An 11,504-nucleotide genomic window follows, 5' to 3' on the forward strand; every position below is an offset into this window, starting at 1 on the left:
GTCGCGTCAGCTGGTTCTGCCGGCGGCGCCCGGCAGGGTCAGGTCTGGAGCAGCGCGCTGCTCCGTCAGGCTTGCGCTGAGCCTCCTCTCCGCTTCGATCGGCCCGGCCCGGCGGCCTCCGCCACGGGCGGCTCCGGACCCGTGCAGCGCGGGGGATGGATGCTGCGGGCCTCACCCTGAAGCTGCTTCTGGTCGGAGACAGCGCCGTGGGGAAGTCCAGGTGCGGGCCGCGCGGGCCGTGCGGGCGGGGTGCTCTCGACAGTGGGCTGAGTTCTCGGTTGCTTTCCACGCAGCCTCTTGCTGAGGTTCACCGACGGTGCGTTTGAGCCGTGCCTGAAGCCCACCATCGGTGAGTCCGGAATACGCCCGCCCCCGAGCTGGGGACCTTTTCGCTTGTTTTCGGTTGGGTCCCATCGGCGAGAGGCAGCGGCGGGGAGCCGGGATCGCGGGGCGCCGGGCGGGCGGGCGCTGTTGCGGGGGGGGGGACGACAGCCGGCTGCGAGGGGGGGCGGGCGCGCCCTGGTGGGGATGAGGGGGGGGGGGCGTTCGCCAGTTCATTCTGACAAGCCTTCCCTTCTTACGTCTTAGGTGTTGATTTTAAAGTGAAGAAAATGGTCGTAGACGGCCATGCAGTACAGCTCGCAATATGGGTAGGTTTTGTTCTCGACAGGTGTGAAAACTTCAAGAGCTTCTTTTTGTGTTTTTTTTCCCTCTTCCTTCCCTCCCCCTCCCCCTTGCTAAAGTCTTCTGCATGTTGAGGTTGTGTACTTATGATGCAAATGCAGGTAGAATGAATGTCTGTCGTTATCGTACAACAGTAGTTGCAGACAAGGTTCTTTCAAAACACTGGTAAATGCTTCATTGCTTTAGGTTTGGGACTTCCTTCAGTTGTGGTAGAGATTTTGACTGTTCTTTCCTGCACTTATACAACTGGGTTTCTCAAACCCTTTGTAAAGTGTTAGACTTGCAAAGATGTGGCCTTACAAGAAAGGCAGGCATTTCATGCCTGTATGACCCAGAAGCGCTCCCAGGACAGGCAAGCACTGAAGTTGAGTAAACCATAGAAAAGCTATGTCCTGGGTGATGAGTTGCATGATTTCCTGTAGGAGCTGTGCAGTGACTCTGTGCGTATACTATACCAGAAACAGTCCAGATGATTTATGGTGGTTAAAATATTGGAAAAAAAAATATATACTTGGTCCTGAACTATTTAAAAGTTGGTTCAGAGTTACTGGAAGACTTGAGCATTTGTCTTGAACTTCCTGATGCTGTATTTCCAGCCCCTGCAAACTGGGTAATCAAATTTGCAGCTGTGTGATCAGGTTTATTTATAATATTAAAGCACCACATTTATTCTCCTAAACGGAATGAAAGGGCCCTAGAAGGAAGATATTTGATGTGTATGGTCACAGCTATTCGAGAAAGAACATGCCATTACTAATTAAGTAATTGGAACTATTGGAAAGAGAGCACAAATGTGCCTTGGGCTGGTATTAACAGAAGTAATATAAATGCCAAAACTTGAATTATTTTCTTGTTTTCATTCACACTGTGTACAGAATGCAGAGCAAAAGTGATAAAGTCACACTTGCTCTAGCCAGTGAGCACATGTATTGGCTGTATTCTGAACATGCTGCACACAAAGCAGCAGCTTTGCTGAGAGTAACCAAGATATGTTTGCACTAATAATCACACAGGGGTGTGTCTCCTTGCTGTGAAATCAAAAGCAAGGCCAGAACTTGCACGAGTTGTATAGCTGGAAAAGGCACTTTTGCAGCAGTCTGTATCTGCTAATTAGGGGGTAAAAACTAGTGCAGTTGTGTGATGTTGAATAAAAGCTTTAATGCAGGTACCGTGCATCAAGGTCAAAAAGAGGCTTCTGCTTTAGTGTCCATGTGTGCATAGATGCCTAAGAGTACAGTCTCTTTAGTAACTGTGACCTGAATTAATATATTGCCAATTTCAGGTGTTTTTTTTTTTAACAAAGAAGAAATAAATTACAACATAGCTGTTAGTCTGTCTATTGTAATCTGTACATAACCTTAAATAAATTTTTTTGGTAAAATTGTATTTGTGTAATTCTTTTGCCTCCTTATGGTTTGTTCTGAGGGGTTTTGAATTTCATGTTGTGTTTAGGAGCTATTTCAAAGATTTGTGAGAATAAGTGTGACATACTGCAGTAATAATTGAATGAAACTACTGATTTTAAATTTCTTACCTGCTTAGAGTCTTAGCAAACTTGAAGTAGTTCTTTCTAACTGGTTTCTCCTTTCCTGCTGTGGAGGAGTAAAGGGAGATTTTTGGAACCACTATGTCTCCTTTCCTGCAGTGTCTCTCACTGGAAAACCAGTTATTCCTCACCTCGCTCAGTTCAGCTGATTGTTAACTGATTAAGCCTAGCTGCTTGGCTTGCAGCAGTAGTCTTTTATGTATTTCTCATGAGACCCACTGACTTTCTTCTTGTTTCAATCATGTTACAGGTGTCTGTACCTTACTGCTTTAACCTTCAGTCAAGTCCTCTCCATGCTCTTCTACCCCTCTTTATCTGTTTTCTGTTGCTAACGTTTTCTGACTGCTTCCCTCATTCTGTTGTCTTGCAGTTTCACATATACTTACTGGTCAGGAAAAATTTAACTTTATCTTGTGTAGTTTAAAATACCTTTTTTGTTCTAAATGTATTTGATTTTGTGTGTGTGGTGTGTGTTGGGTTTTGTTTGGGTTTTTTTTCGTTGTTGTGTTTTTTTTTTCCTCTGTAGGACACAGCAGGACAGGAGCGCTTTAGAACGCTGACTCCCAGTTATTACCGAGGAGCTCAAGGGGTTGTTTTAGGTAGGAGGTATATGGAAGAAAAACATGATTACAAAAAGTGTGGTCTTTATTACTACCTAAATGTGCATGTCTTTACAAAAGGAGGTTTTCTGAGAGAATCAGAGGAACAATTATGTTTTTTACAACGTTACTGAATCATTAACTCAAGTGCTGAGTGTGCAAAACCACTGGCAGGAAATAATGCTGCTTCAAAATATTTGAAATAAAAAATACAGAGATGTCACAGCAAGCTGTTGAGTGGATGAATTATTAGCTTTGTAGTTATTACTTTGGTGAGTTTCTGGTAATCGGGCAAATTGGGGTTGTTTGTGTTGGTTCCACACCCCCCCACCCCCCACCCCCCGATGTTTTTACCTTTTTTCCCAGAAACTATTGATGTGATTACTGTTAAGACATGAGGTTTGTAGCACAAGTAATAGGTGGCTTGTCCCTCTCTGTGTGACAACACCAATTAGAAAAAGAAGGGACTCATTCTTGGGGTTTGCGAAGGTTGAGCACCTTGCTGTACAAAATACTCTTTCTGACTATGATGCAGCTTTTTAGACCTTAGTGATTAAGGAAATGCAGTTATGAAGTTACCAGTGACCAAAAGTCACTTTTTATTCAGAATCTGTGTTTTTAGCAGCAGTGCATGCATGTAATTATACGTTAAATGAAGTGACAAAATAGCTATTTAAAAATATTCTCTGTGGCCCAATTCAGAACTAGTAACAGGTATAAGATTTCAGCTGGTAAGTCTGATTTCCAGTCGCAGATCTATTGCGGAGATGCTCGTGTTCTGTAATCCCTAGTGACTTCTGAGTGAGCACAACCACTGCATTCCAGCTCTGGGAAAAGGATATGGTTGACGCGTATTTGTGTGATTCCCTAATACTGCTGGGGGGGGGGGCGGGGCAGGGGGGCAGTAGTTAGCTAGTAAGGACTAAGTTCTGTCATAATGAAGTAAACAATGTTCAAGACTCTACAGCTGTTAAGCTCCTTTTCCTCTGTTACCAGTGTATGATGTTACAAGAAAAGACACTTTCGCAGGACTAGAGAGCTGGCTGAATGAGCTGGAAATGTATACCAAAAGCAACACTGTGAAGATGTTAGTTGGCAATAAAACCGATAAGGTCAGTTTAGAAATGCATCTTCTTACACTCTTCCACAGGTTACTCAGTCATGATAGAGTATAAATGTGAGATAAGTCCTGAAACTAACACATCTGTTGTCTGAGGCGGTGGTATGCTTTGTAACTGAGGAACGTAGGTTGGGCAGGCTCCACTTATTATGTCATTTTAGAAGCAGATCTTGTTAAAGATTTTAATGGAAACTCTCCTGGAGAAATGCAATTGATGAGAGAGATTCTCTTAAGATAGTGAGAGGTTCTGCCTAAAAACTGTTGTATACTATTGATGTTAACTGCAACGCAGCAGCACAACTGCTGCTTTCTTTTTGACCAGACTGTGTTTTGAACAGGTGGTGGGGAAGGAGAATTCAGCTCTTCAGATGGCTATAGAGTATGCATGTGTGTGGTGTGAGGTGCACTGGTTGCTGTACGTTTCTGGAGTGTTTTGACATATCTTAGATGCCTGTTCCATACTGACATGTTTCACTCTTGCTTTACTACAAGAGGTTTCCAGTCTGGCTGTCCTGAACTAGGTTCTCTTCTGCCCCCTTCCAAATCTCATTTTCAGATCCTTTGATATGCCTTTTCAGCTATTTGACTACTGAAACCTCTTTTCTGGCATGTATCTTGCTCCTAGTTGATTCAGAAGATAGCAACACATTCATTTCCTGCTGATTTGATGTTGCTACTGTTCAATTTGACCCCCTAACAGCCTGCTTAGCACTAAGCTGTCTGTAGAGTGGGAAAATCCAATTGCTGATTACTACATGGTTTTATAGACCTTTTTCTTTTCAGCAAAATTTCACTTCTGCAGTGGTTCTTTTACAGGGACTTCCTAAAATGGCAAGTGTAGCTTTTTTTAGTCATGTTCTTCATTCATCTCTGCAGCCTGATCGTGAAGTAGAGAGAAGAGAAGGACTCCAGTTTGCTAGGAAACGCTCTCTGCTTTTTATAGGTATGTAACACTGTGCCAAAAACTTGTATATTCATATCTTTATTTTGGTATTGCTGAGTGTGAATGAAGCGTACAATTGTATTTCAGGTTGATGTGTTGATTCACCTTTTTTTTTAGTACCTCATTAACATGGGTTCCTTTTGCTGCATTAGTACATATGCATGGATGTAGGTTTTAACTTTTTTTTCACAGATGCTCTGCATTGACTGCAATTGGAAGTAACTTTTCTCTGAAAGAGATTTACTTCATATAATGCGTAGGCATGAATTTTATATTCTTTTGAAACTAGCAGGATTTCTTAATTCAGAACTGAGAAGACTGGAATTTTTCTCCTGACTGATGTCAGCGAGGACCTTGGGTAATCTCTTTTTTGTTTCCAAGTTTCTGTTGCAGCTACATAAAAGACAGTATTCTTAGACCAACAATAAAATGTACAGTGTGAAGAGAGAAAGATGGAGAATGAATTATGGGTTTGTTTTTTGTGTTTTTTTGTTTGTTTGTTTTTAAAGTTCCTTCTAAGTGAAGCTTCTTGAAAAGATTTTCAGAAGGAACTGGAACAAACTCAGAGGGGAAAACATGTAATTCCCTCTGCAGTCTTTATTTCCCAGCTTAGTTATGGAATAATTATCTTGTTCTCAGGTTGTGATAGTAAATCTACAATTTCTGTTTCTCCATTAGGGAGAGAGTGGGGAACTGTGGAAATTTTTTAGGTGGAAAAATGAGGTGCTTCAGACTAGGATGCATTTCTGTTTATCATATTCAACTTAGGTGTGCCTTTAAGGGAGAATGGAGAGGAGGTTCACTCATTAAAAAAATCTTCTCTCTGGTCCCAAAAGAACTTCTTACAAAGTGGAATACTCCCTGCAAATAAGATAAAATACTTTCCCTCCCTTTTCTTCCCCCTCCACCAGAGACCAGTGCCAAGACACAAGATGGAGTGCAACATGCCTTTGAGGAACTAGTGATAAAGATCCTGCAGACACCAGGTCTTTGGGATAAAAGCACAGAGAAGTGGGGAGTCCAGCTAATGGAATCTTCAGCACAGCAGGATAAAAGCTTATGTGGTGCATACTGTCCACTTTCTTAAATCTATAGGTGGCTGTTCTATCTGGAGTGGACCTCTTTTTTTTTTTTTTTTTTTTTTTTTTTAAATGGGGGGCAGGAATTCCAAGCACTAGTCTGTGCCTTGTTTGACCTGCCACCAGTTGTGTAGATCCAAACCTGAAACTGATTAGCAAAATACATTTTTGTTCATTAACAAAATACAGTTTCTCTTTCCCTTATGAACAGCTGATGTCTCCAGATATTTTTCTGGTAACTGTCAGATTTTTCACTATTAAATCATAGTGCTTTTTAGAGTGTTGTGCTCTTGCTGCATGGCATTCAACATGGACTTTTTCTGAAATTCCTGCCTTAGCATAAAATAAGGTAGTACTCTGTTTTGGAATATTATTGAAAAGCTTCTTTCCCTACAATGGCAAAGGAGTCTTTCAGGCACCCACGTTCGCTTAAATGTTAACAGTCAGGAGTCACCCTGAGCAGTGACATTGTTTCCGAATTTCAGATGATTTTAAGCAGTTGAAATTGCTACATGTCCCCAGATAGTAAGTTCAGTTATTACTTAATTTTAGGGTTGTAGTGAAGAGGCGTATCTATTAACATTTGGCAGGGAAAAAACACTGCAGGTTACCCCTTGCTGCTCTTAAAATACTTTGTACCGAGGATCAGTGGTGAAATGGAGTCATCATTTTTGGCTGGTTTACACTGTGGGTTCTTTTTGCAGTTAACAGGGCTTTCTGCAAACCCATGTTCCTGCCCTCATTCAGCAACTGCAGGCCTAAAACTAAGTTTAATGTAAAATGTGCTGGTTATGGAAGACTTTCACTAGGATGAGTCTGTCTATTGCCAATCTCATTATAAAGTTCTGTCAGGTAACTGCCTCCTTTACACCCTCCTCCGCACCCTCCACCCCCTCCCCAGGCCCATTAAACGCACTGCCTTTTCTTGAAAACACACTGAGTCATGGAAGATGTTAGCCTAGACTCTGATCTTGGTAGTAATGTTTCTGGAAGACTTCTGATTGGCTGCCTGGAACACTGTAAAAGTATCAACTTTGGGGACTATTAAAAGCATTTAAAAAATAAACCAAAGTGCTTGTAAACAAGTGACAAATCCAAAGACAGTCTTTCATTACAGGCCATTGTCAAGTCAGAACAGAAAAATTGCCTTTTTTTTTTTTTTTTTAAAGATGCATGTTTTGATGATTCATTGCTATCAAGTTCATTTATATTAGTGGGAGTGCCTTCCTGAGTACCACCAGTGATTTGTCATGAGTGCTGTCATAACACAGCTGAAGACAAGGCATATAAACTTCAACCTCTCTTTGGAACTGTTCTAGCTTCTCTGCAAAGTTGCTCTTTGTGGAGCTGTCGTCTTCTGTGAAAAGTAGGTCTGTATAATTTTTGCTAAAGTGACTGGAATACCCGTATTGGGTTTTTGCATCAGCTTCTGTCTGCCTTGCAATGGATTGCAAGTGGTTGCATAGTTGGAATATCACTCCTGTGTATTTCCTTCTCCTGAAATCAGTCTGAGGGAGATGTCAGATCTTACAGTAGTTTTTAATGTCTTTAGGAGTGGAAACACAGGTGCTTACAGCTAGCTGAAGGACTCCTTCTTATACTTTCATCTTGGTTTTGGTCTATAAGATGTCCCTTTTGGAATACTTACTTGTATCAGCTTGTGAGAGTAGAAGAGAAAGCAGTTTCTCTTGGTGTGACTGATAGCAGCTGGACAGTCATGCTGTAAGCACATCACAGACTGCGTGGTTTGTTAAACTATTGAGCATCTATCAGCAAAACGTAGGCATGTCACAATCCAAGATTGTTTGGAATGTCCAGGTATAACGGTGAGCACAGCATGGACACAAGAAATTAAGACTAGGAAGTCAAGTTCAGAAGATGGGAGGCTGTGGCAACTGTAACAAAGCCATAAAACCAGCTGCGAAGGCTAGGAAGGAGGCAATCGTGGGAAGCTAAGAGAGGAATGACTTCTGATCAGCAGGCCATGCAATGGTGCTGGTGCGTTCTTATGACGGCCTGACAGAGTTCGCGTCTCAAACGCTGTGGCGGGGCAGGCCCTTCAGAGCAACGACGCACCGCCGGGGAGGGGAGGAGAGGAGCGGGGCCGGGCCGGGCCGTGTTCTGAGACGCTGGGCGGGGTCGCTCACCATATATGGCCAGAGGCCGGGCAAAACTGGAGGCGAGGGCGCACGGCCGCCCGCGGGGACCTTCGCGACCACCCCCCGTCAACGGCGCCTGCGCACGAGATCAAACGTTACATAAGCCCTCGAGGGACGTGACTGGCGCCATCGAGGGCGGGAAGAGGGCGGGAAGTAGACGGCAAGAGGCACACACCTGAGGAGAGGGGTGCGCGCCTCTCATCGGAGGATGTTCGCCCTCATCGTGGGACCAACGGTGGTGACTCTCCCCCCACTCCCCCCGTCTCTTAGACATAAACCGTTGGTCAAGTCTGGGACGAGGAGCAGATCCAGCCACCCCCGGGCTCCTCTCTGAGGAGGAGTCTGGAAAGCAGGGGGGTCCACTCCGAACCTCCTGACCCGACGGGAGGGCTCTCCTTATTTTCTTCCCTGAATTGATCCCTAAGTAAGCAAGGCCTGTAGTATGTGTTTGGTGTCGTATTGTTAGCACGTGTTACGCGGCTTACTGACGTAGTTTCATGCCAGTTCTTGTTGTGAGTGAAAAGTTGAGTTCTGTGAGTTGGAGGGTCCCTGGTATCATTCCACCTTAATGCTGACCTGGGAATCGGCGAACCTGAGTTGTTGTCCTGCGAAATTGGGACGTGACAATACTCTGCTGTTTGTGTAGGGGTTTTTTTAGTGATGATGGGCATGACCTTTGTACAATAAGACTGTCACCAAGGCAGTCACTTCTTTCCTACATTTCCTGGGGTTAAGGAAGAGACTGGAGAGAAGACACTGTGTTCTGTTGCTGTTCTGTTGAATGTGGGCTAAACTGCTTAGCTGGTCTGTGCTGCAGTTGATATCTGCCTTCCTTAGAAGGCTTTATTTTTATGAACTGCGTATTTTTTAGAAATAATTGAACAGCTGGCAGCCCTTTTAAAAGTAATGTCTGTCTTTGCATCATACTTCAGTTTGCTGCAAATGCAGTCCTACTGAATGAATGCTTCCTCTGTTGTATTTGGCAGGAGGAAAACACCCAGAACCAAAGTCCACCTTGATTAATATATGAATTTTTGTTGTTGTTGTTTATAGTAATAACAATTTTTGAGGGAGGTGAGCTAAATGAATCAGTCTTCCATTCAGTTTTGAGTATAGTCAGATCTGAAAGTAGTAATGTAAATACATACACTCGTTCTTACCAGAAACTACAAGAAATGTGTCTACAGTTCCAGGTTTGCAAAATGAAATGTAAAATTGAGTGTTCAGGTCCAAGTGAACTATTCCTGTTATGGAATGCTTATATGCAGTAAAAAAGGTATCATCTGATTGTCTGTCTTTGCCTTTCTAAGCTCAAATATGAAGGAAAATGAACTATATTACAAATTTGACTGGTGGTATCACTGGAAGTTATCATAGATACTCTTGCTATGACATCAGAAGCTAGTCTTTGACAAGGTGAAAGTCCTGTGGCCATGAATAAGTAGCTCTGGCAAAGATGGGAACTGTGCAGTATTTAGCATATTCTGTCATAGTTGCAAACAGTGAACTAAGAGCTGTGATAATGTAGGTCTTGTTGAGTATTTGATTTGCAAGAACAAGCTAGAATTTGGTATGCGTTTTTAAAATTATTGCACCCCCACACTTCAGTCAAGAATTTTGGTGGTGTTTTTTTTTAACACCAAGATGGGATTTTTTTTTTTCAACTGAAAAACTGCTAATAAGCATCTTCAACTATTTAAACTATAAATTGAACAAAAATAAGAGAAATGGGAGCTGCTATCAGCATGAAGCATTTGCAGAGATCCTGTTGGGGAAATTCCAGTCCTTCTTATCACTAGATGTTTTAAAACTGTAGCTAGTTAATATCTCAGAAAGTGAACTTGTTGAATTACTGTATTTTCAAATTAATTTGACTTCTGATGAAGCTTGAGCTAAAATAGATGAAGGAAGATTTTGATCCAGGTTCATGCTTTTGTGAACAGAAAACCCCATAAACAATATTGCAGTTCACTTACTGTGAGTTGAGGCACAATATGACTAGTTTGGCAGGTAAACAGGAAAATATTGCTGCACAGTGGTTAGGTAGCTCTGAAATGAGAGGACTCCCCTTCCTGTCTCTGCAAGTCTGAAACATTTTTCCTATTCTATTGCTTCTACAAAGTAGTGCAGATTTGCAGCGCTCTTCCCAACAAAAGCTGTTTCAGGGTTTATTGGGGGATGCTGATGGAGGAAAAGCTGGGTGAAGGGATTTGAGGCTGAATAACTTTCTAAGACTTGTTTTTACTTCAGGCTTCACCCTGCCTTAAGCAAGATCTCATGTGGATAATAAGCCTCCACATGCACAGACCCAGTATTTTAACCTGGGCAAGATTTAGGTAATGGTACCCCTAAGTCTGTGCCATGATAATGCCTCAGGTGGTAATGAAGTCTTCAGGTAAATGTAGAGCAGGGGGCTTTTGAGTCACCAAATGAAAGTAGCAATAGCAAGGGTAAGGACAGGAAAAAAAATAAATTGAATGTGTTCCTGCTTTCCTATCTTGTTAGTTTATATGCATATATAAATAGGAGTGCTGGGAGAAGGAGAACAGCAAGAGAATGTGGTGACTTTGTGTGTGACCGACTGCAGAAAATGAGAAGGTGGTGGGTTTTTAAAATATTTGTATGTATCGTCAATGAATAGGGCAACATAATAGCTATGAGAGTCAGCCCAGTAAAGATTCGTATGAGATAATACAGACTTGTTATCTCTTGCACAGGAGGATCAAAAGTGGGGTGGCCAGGTTGAAAGAGATAATAAGCTCTCGGAAAGGCTAGCTGAGATACAGCAAAGGACAGGGAGGGTGGGCTGTTGGAATGAACACTTTCAGAGGAGTTAGCTGCTTCCATTTGTTCCAGGAGAGCAGGTATGTGCACATATGTAGAAAGGAAGGATGTTGCATAATATTAGTGGATGGATCCACAGTTTACAGAAGTAGAACTACAGCTGTCAGCCTTTCATTTCCACTTGTAATGTTTCTGAAAAGCTGCAGTGCCCCCCCCCCCCCCCCCCAATTATATCCACAGAAGGGCTCCTGTAGAAAGAGTGCTTGATGAAACATTTCAGCCTCAGAAGGGGCCATCTATAATAGAGGGAGCTAAATTAGCACCTACTAGGTGGCAGGACCTTCCTACCTCATCTTCTGAGGAGTTAAATACCTTTTGAGAGTTAAATGCCTTTTGAGAGTTCTGTTCTGCTATTATTTTTAGAATTCAACTGCATTCTCATCCTCAAGGTCCCTGTATCCCCATCTGCTATAGCATCCTTATAGAGTTCTGCCTTCAGTCCATTCTGTATACAAAATTTGTTTCATGTGCACACCCTCTGCAACAAACACTCAAGTGAACCACTTTTTGGAGATTTAAACCCTTTTCAT

General features: G+C 42.6%; 1 protein-coding gene across 1 annotated transcript; it reads left to right on the forward strand.

The window, feature by feature from the left end:
• Positions 1–19: 19 nt before the first annotated feature.
• LOC142034841 (ras-related protein Rab-18-B-like) lies at positions 20–7,812 on the forward strand. Its single transcript, XM_075036666.1, has 7 exons — positions 20–220; positions 294–349; positions 589–650; positions 2,757–2,829; positions 3,826–3,941; positions 4,826–4,892; positions 5,804–7,812. Exons 1-7 carry the CDS (start codon positions 156–158, stop codon positions 5,977–5,979), a joined length of 615 nt encoding a protein of 204 aa, XP_074892767.1. The 5' UTR covers positions 20–155; the 3' UTR covers positions 5,980–7,812.
• The last annotated feature ends 3,692 nt before the right edge of the window (positions 7,813–11,504 follow it).

Source organism: Buteo buteo, chromosome 9 (genome assembly GCF_964188355.1).
Source record: "Buteo buteo chromosome 9, bButBut1.hap1.1, whole genome shotgun sequence".
Taxonomy (NCBI): domain Eukaryota; kingdom Metazoa; phylum Chordata; class Aves; order Accipitriformes; family Accipitridae; genus Buteo; species Buteo buteo.

Bases quoted from the DNA above. Each gene is read 5' to 3' on its own strand.
- LOC142034841 (XM_075036666.1), top strand. From the start codon at position 156: ATGGATGCTGCGGGCCTCACCCTGAAGCTGCTTCTGGTCGGAGACAGC. The intron at 2,830-3,825 runs GTAGGAGGTATA...CTCTGTTACCAG, and splicing joins AGCTCAAGGGGTTGTTTTAG to TGTATGATGTTACAAGAAAA. The intron at 3,942-4,825 runs GTCAGTTTAGAA...TCATCTCTGCAG, and splicing joins TTGGCAATAAAACCGATAAG to CCTGATCGTGAAGTAGAGAG.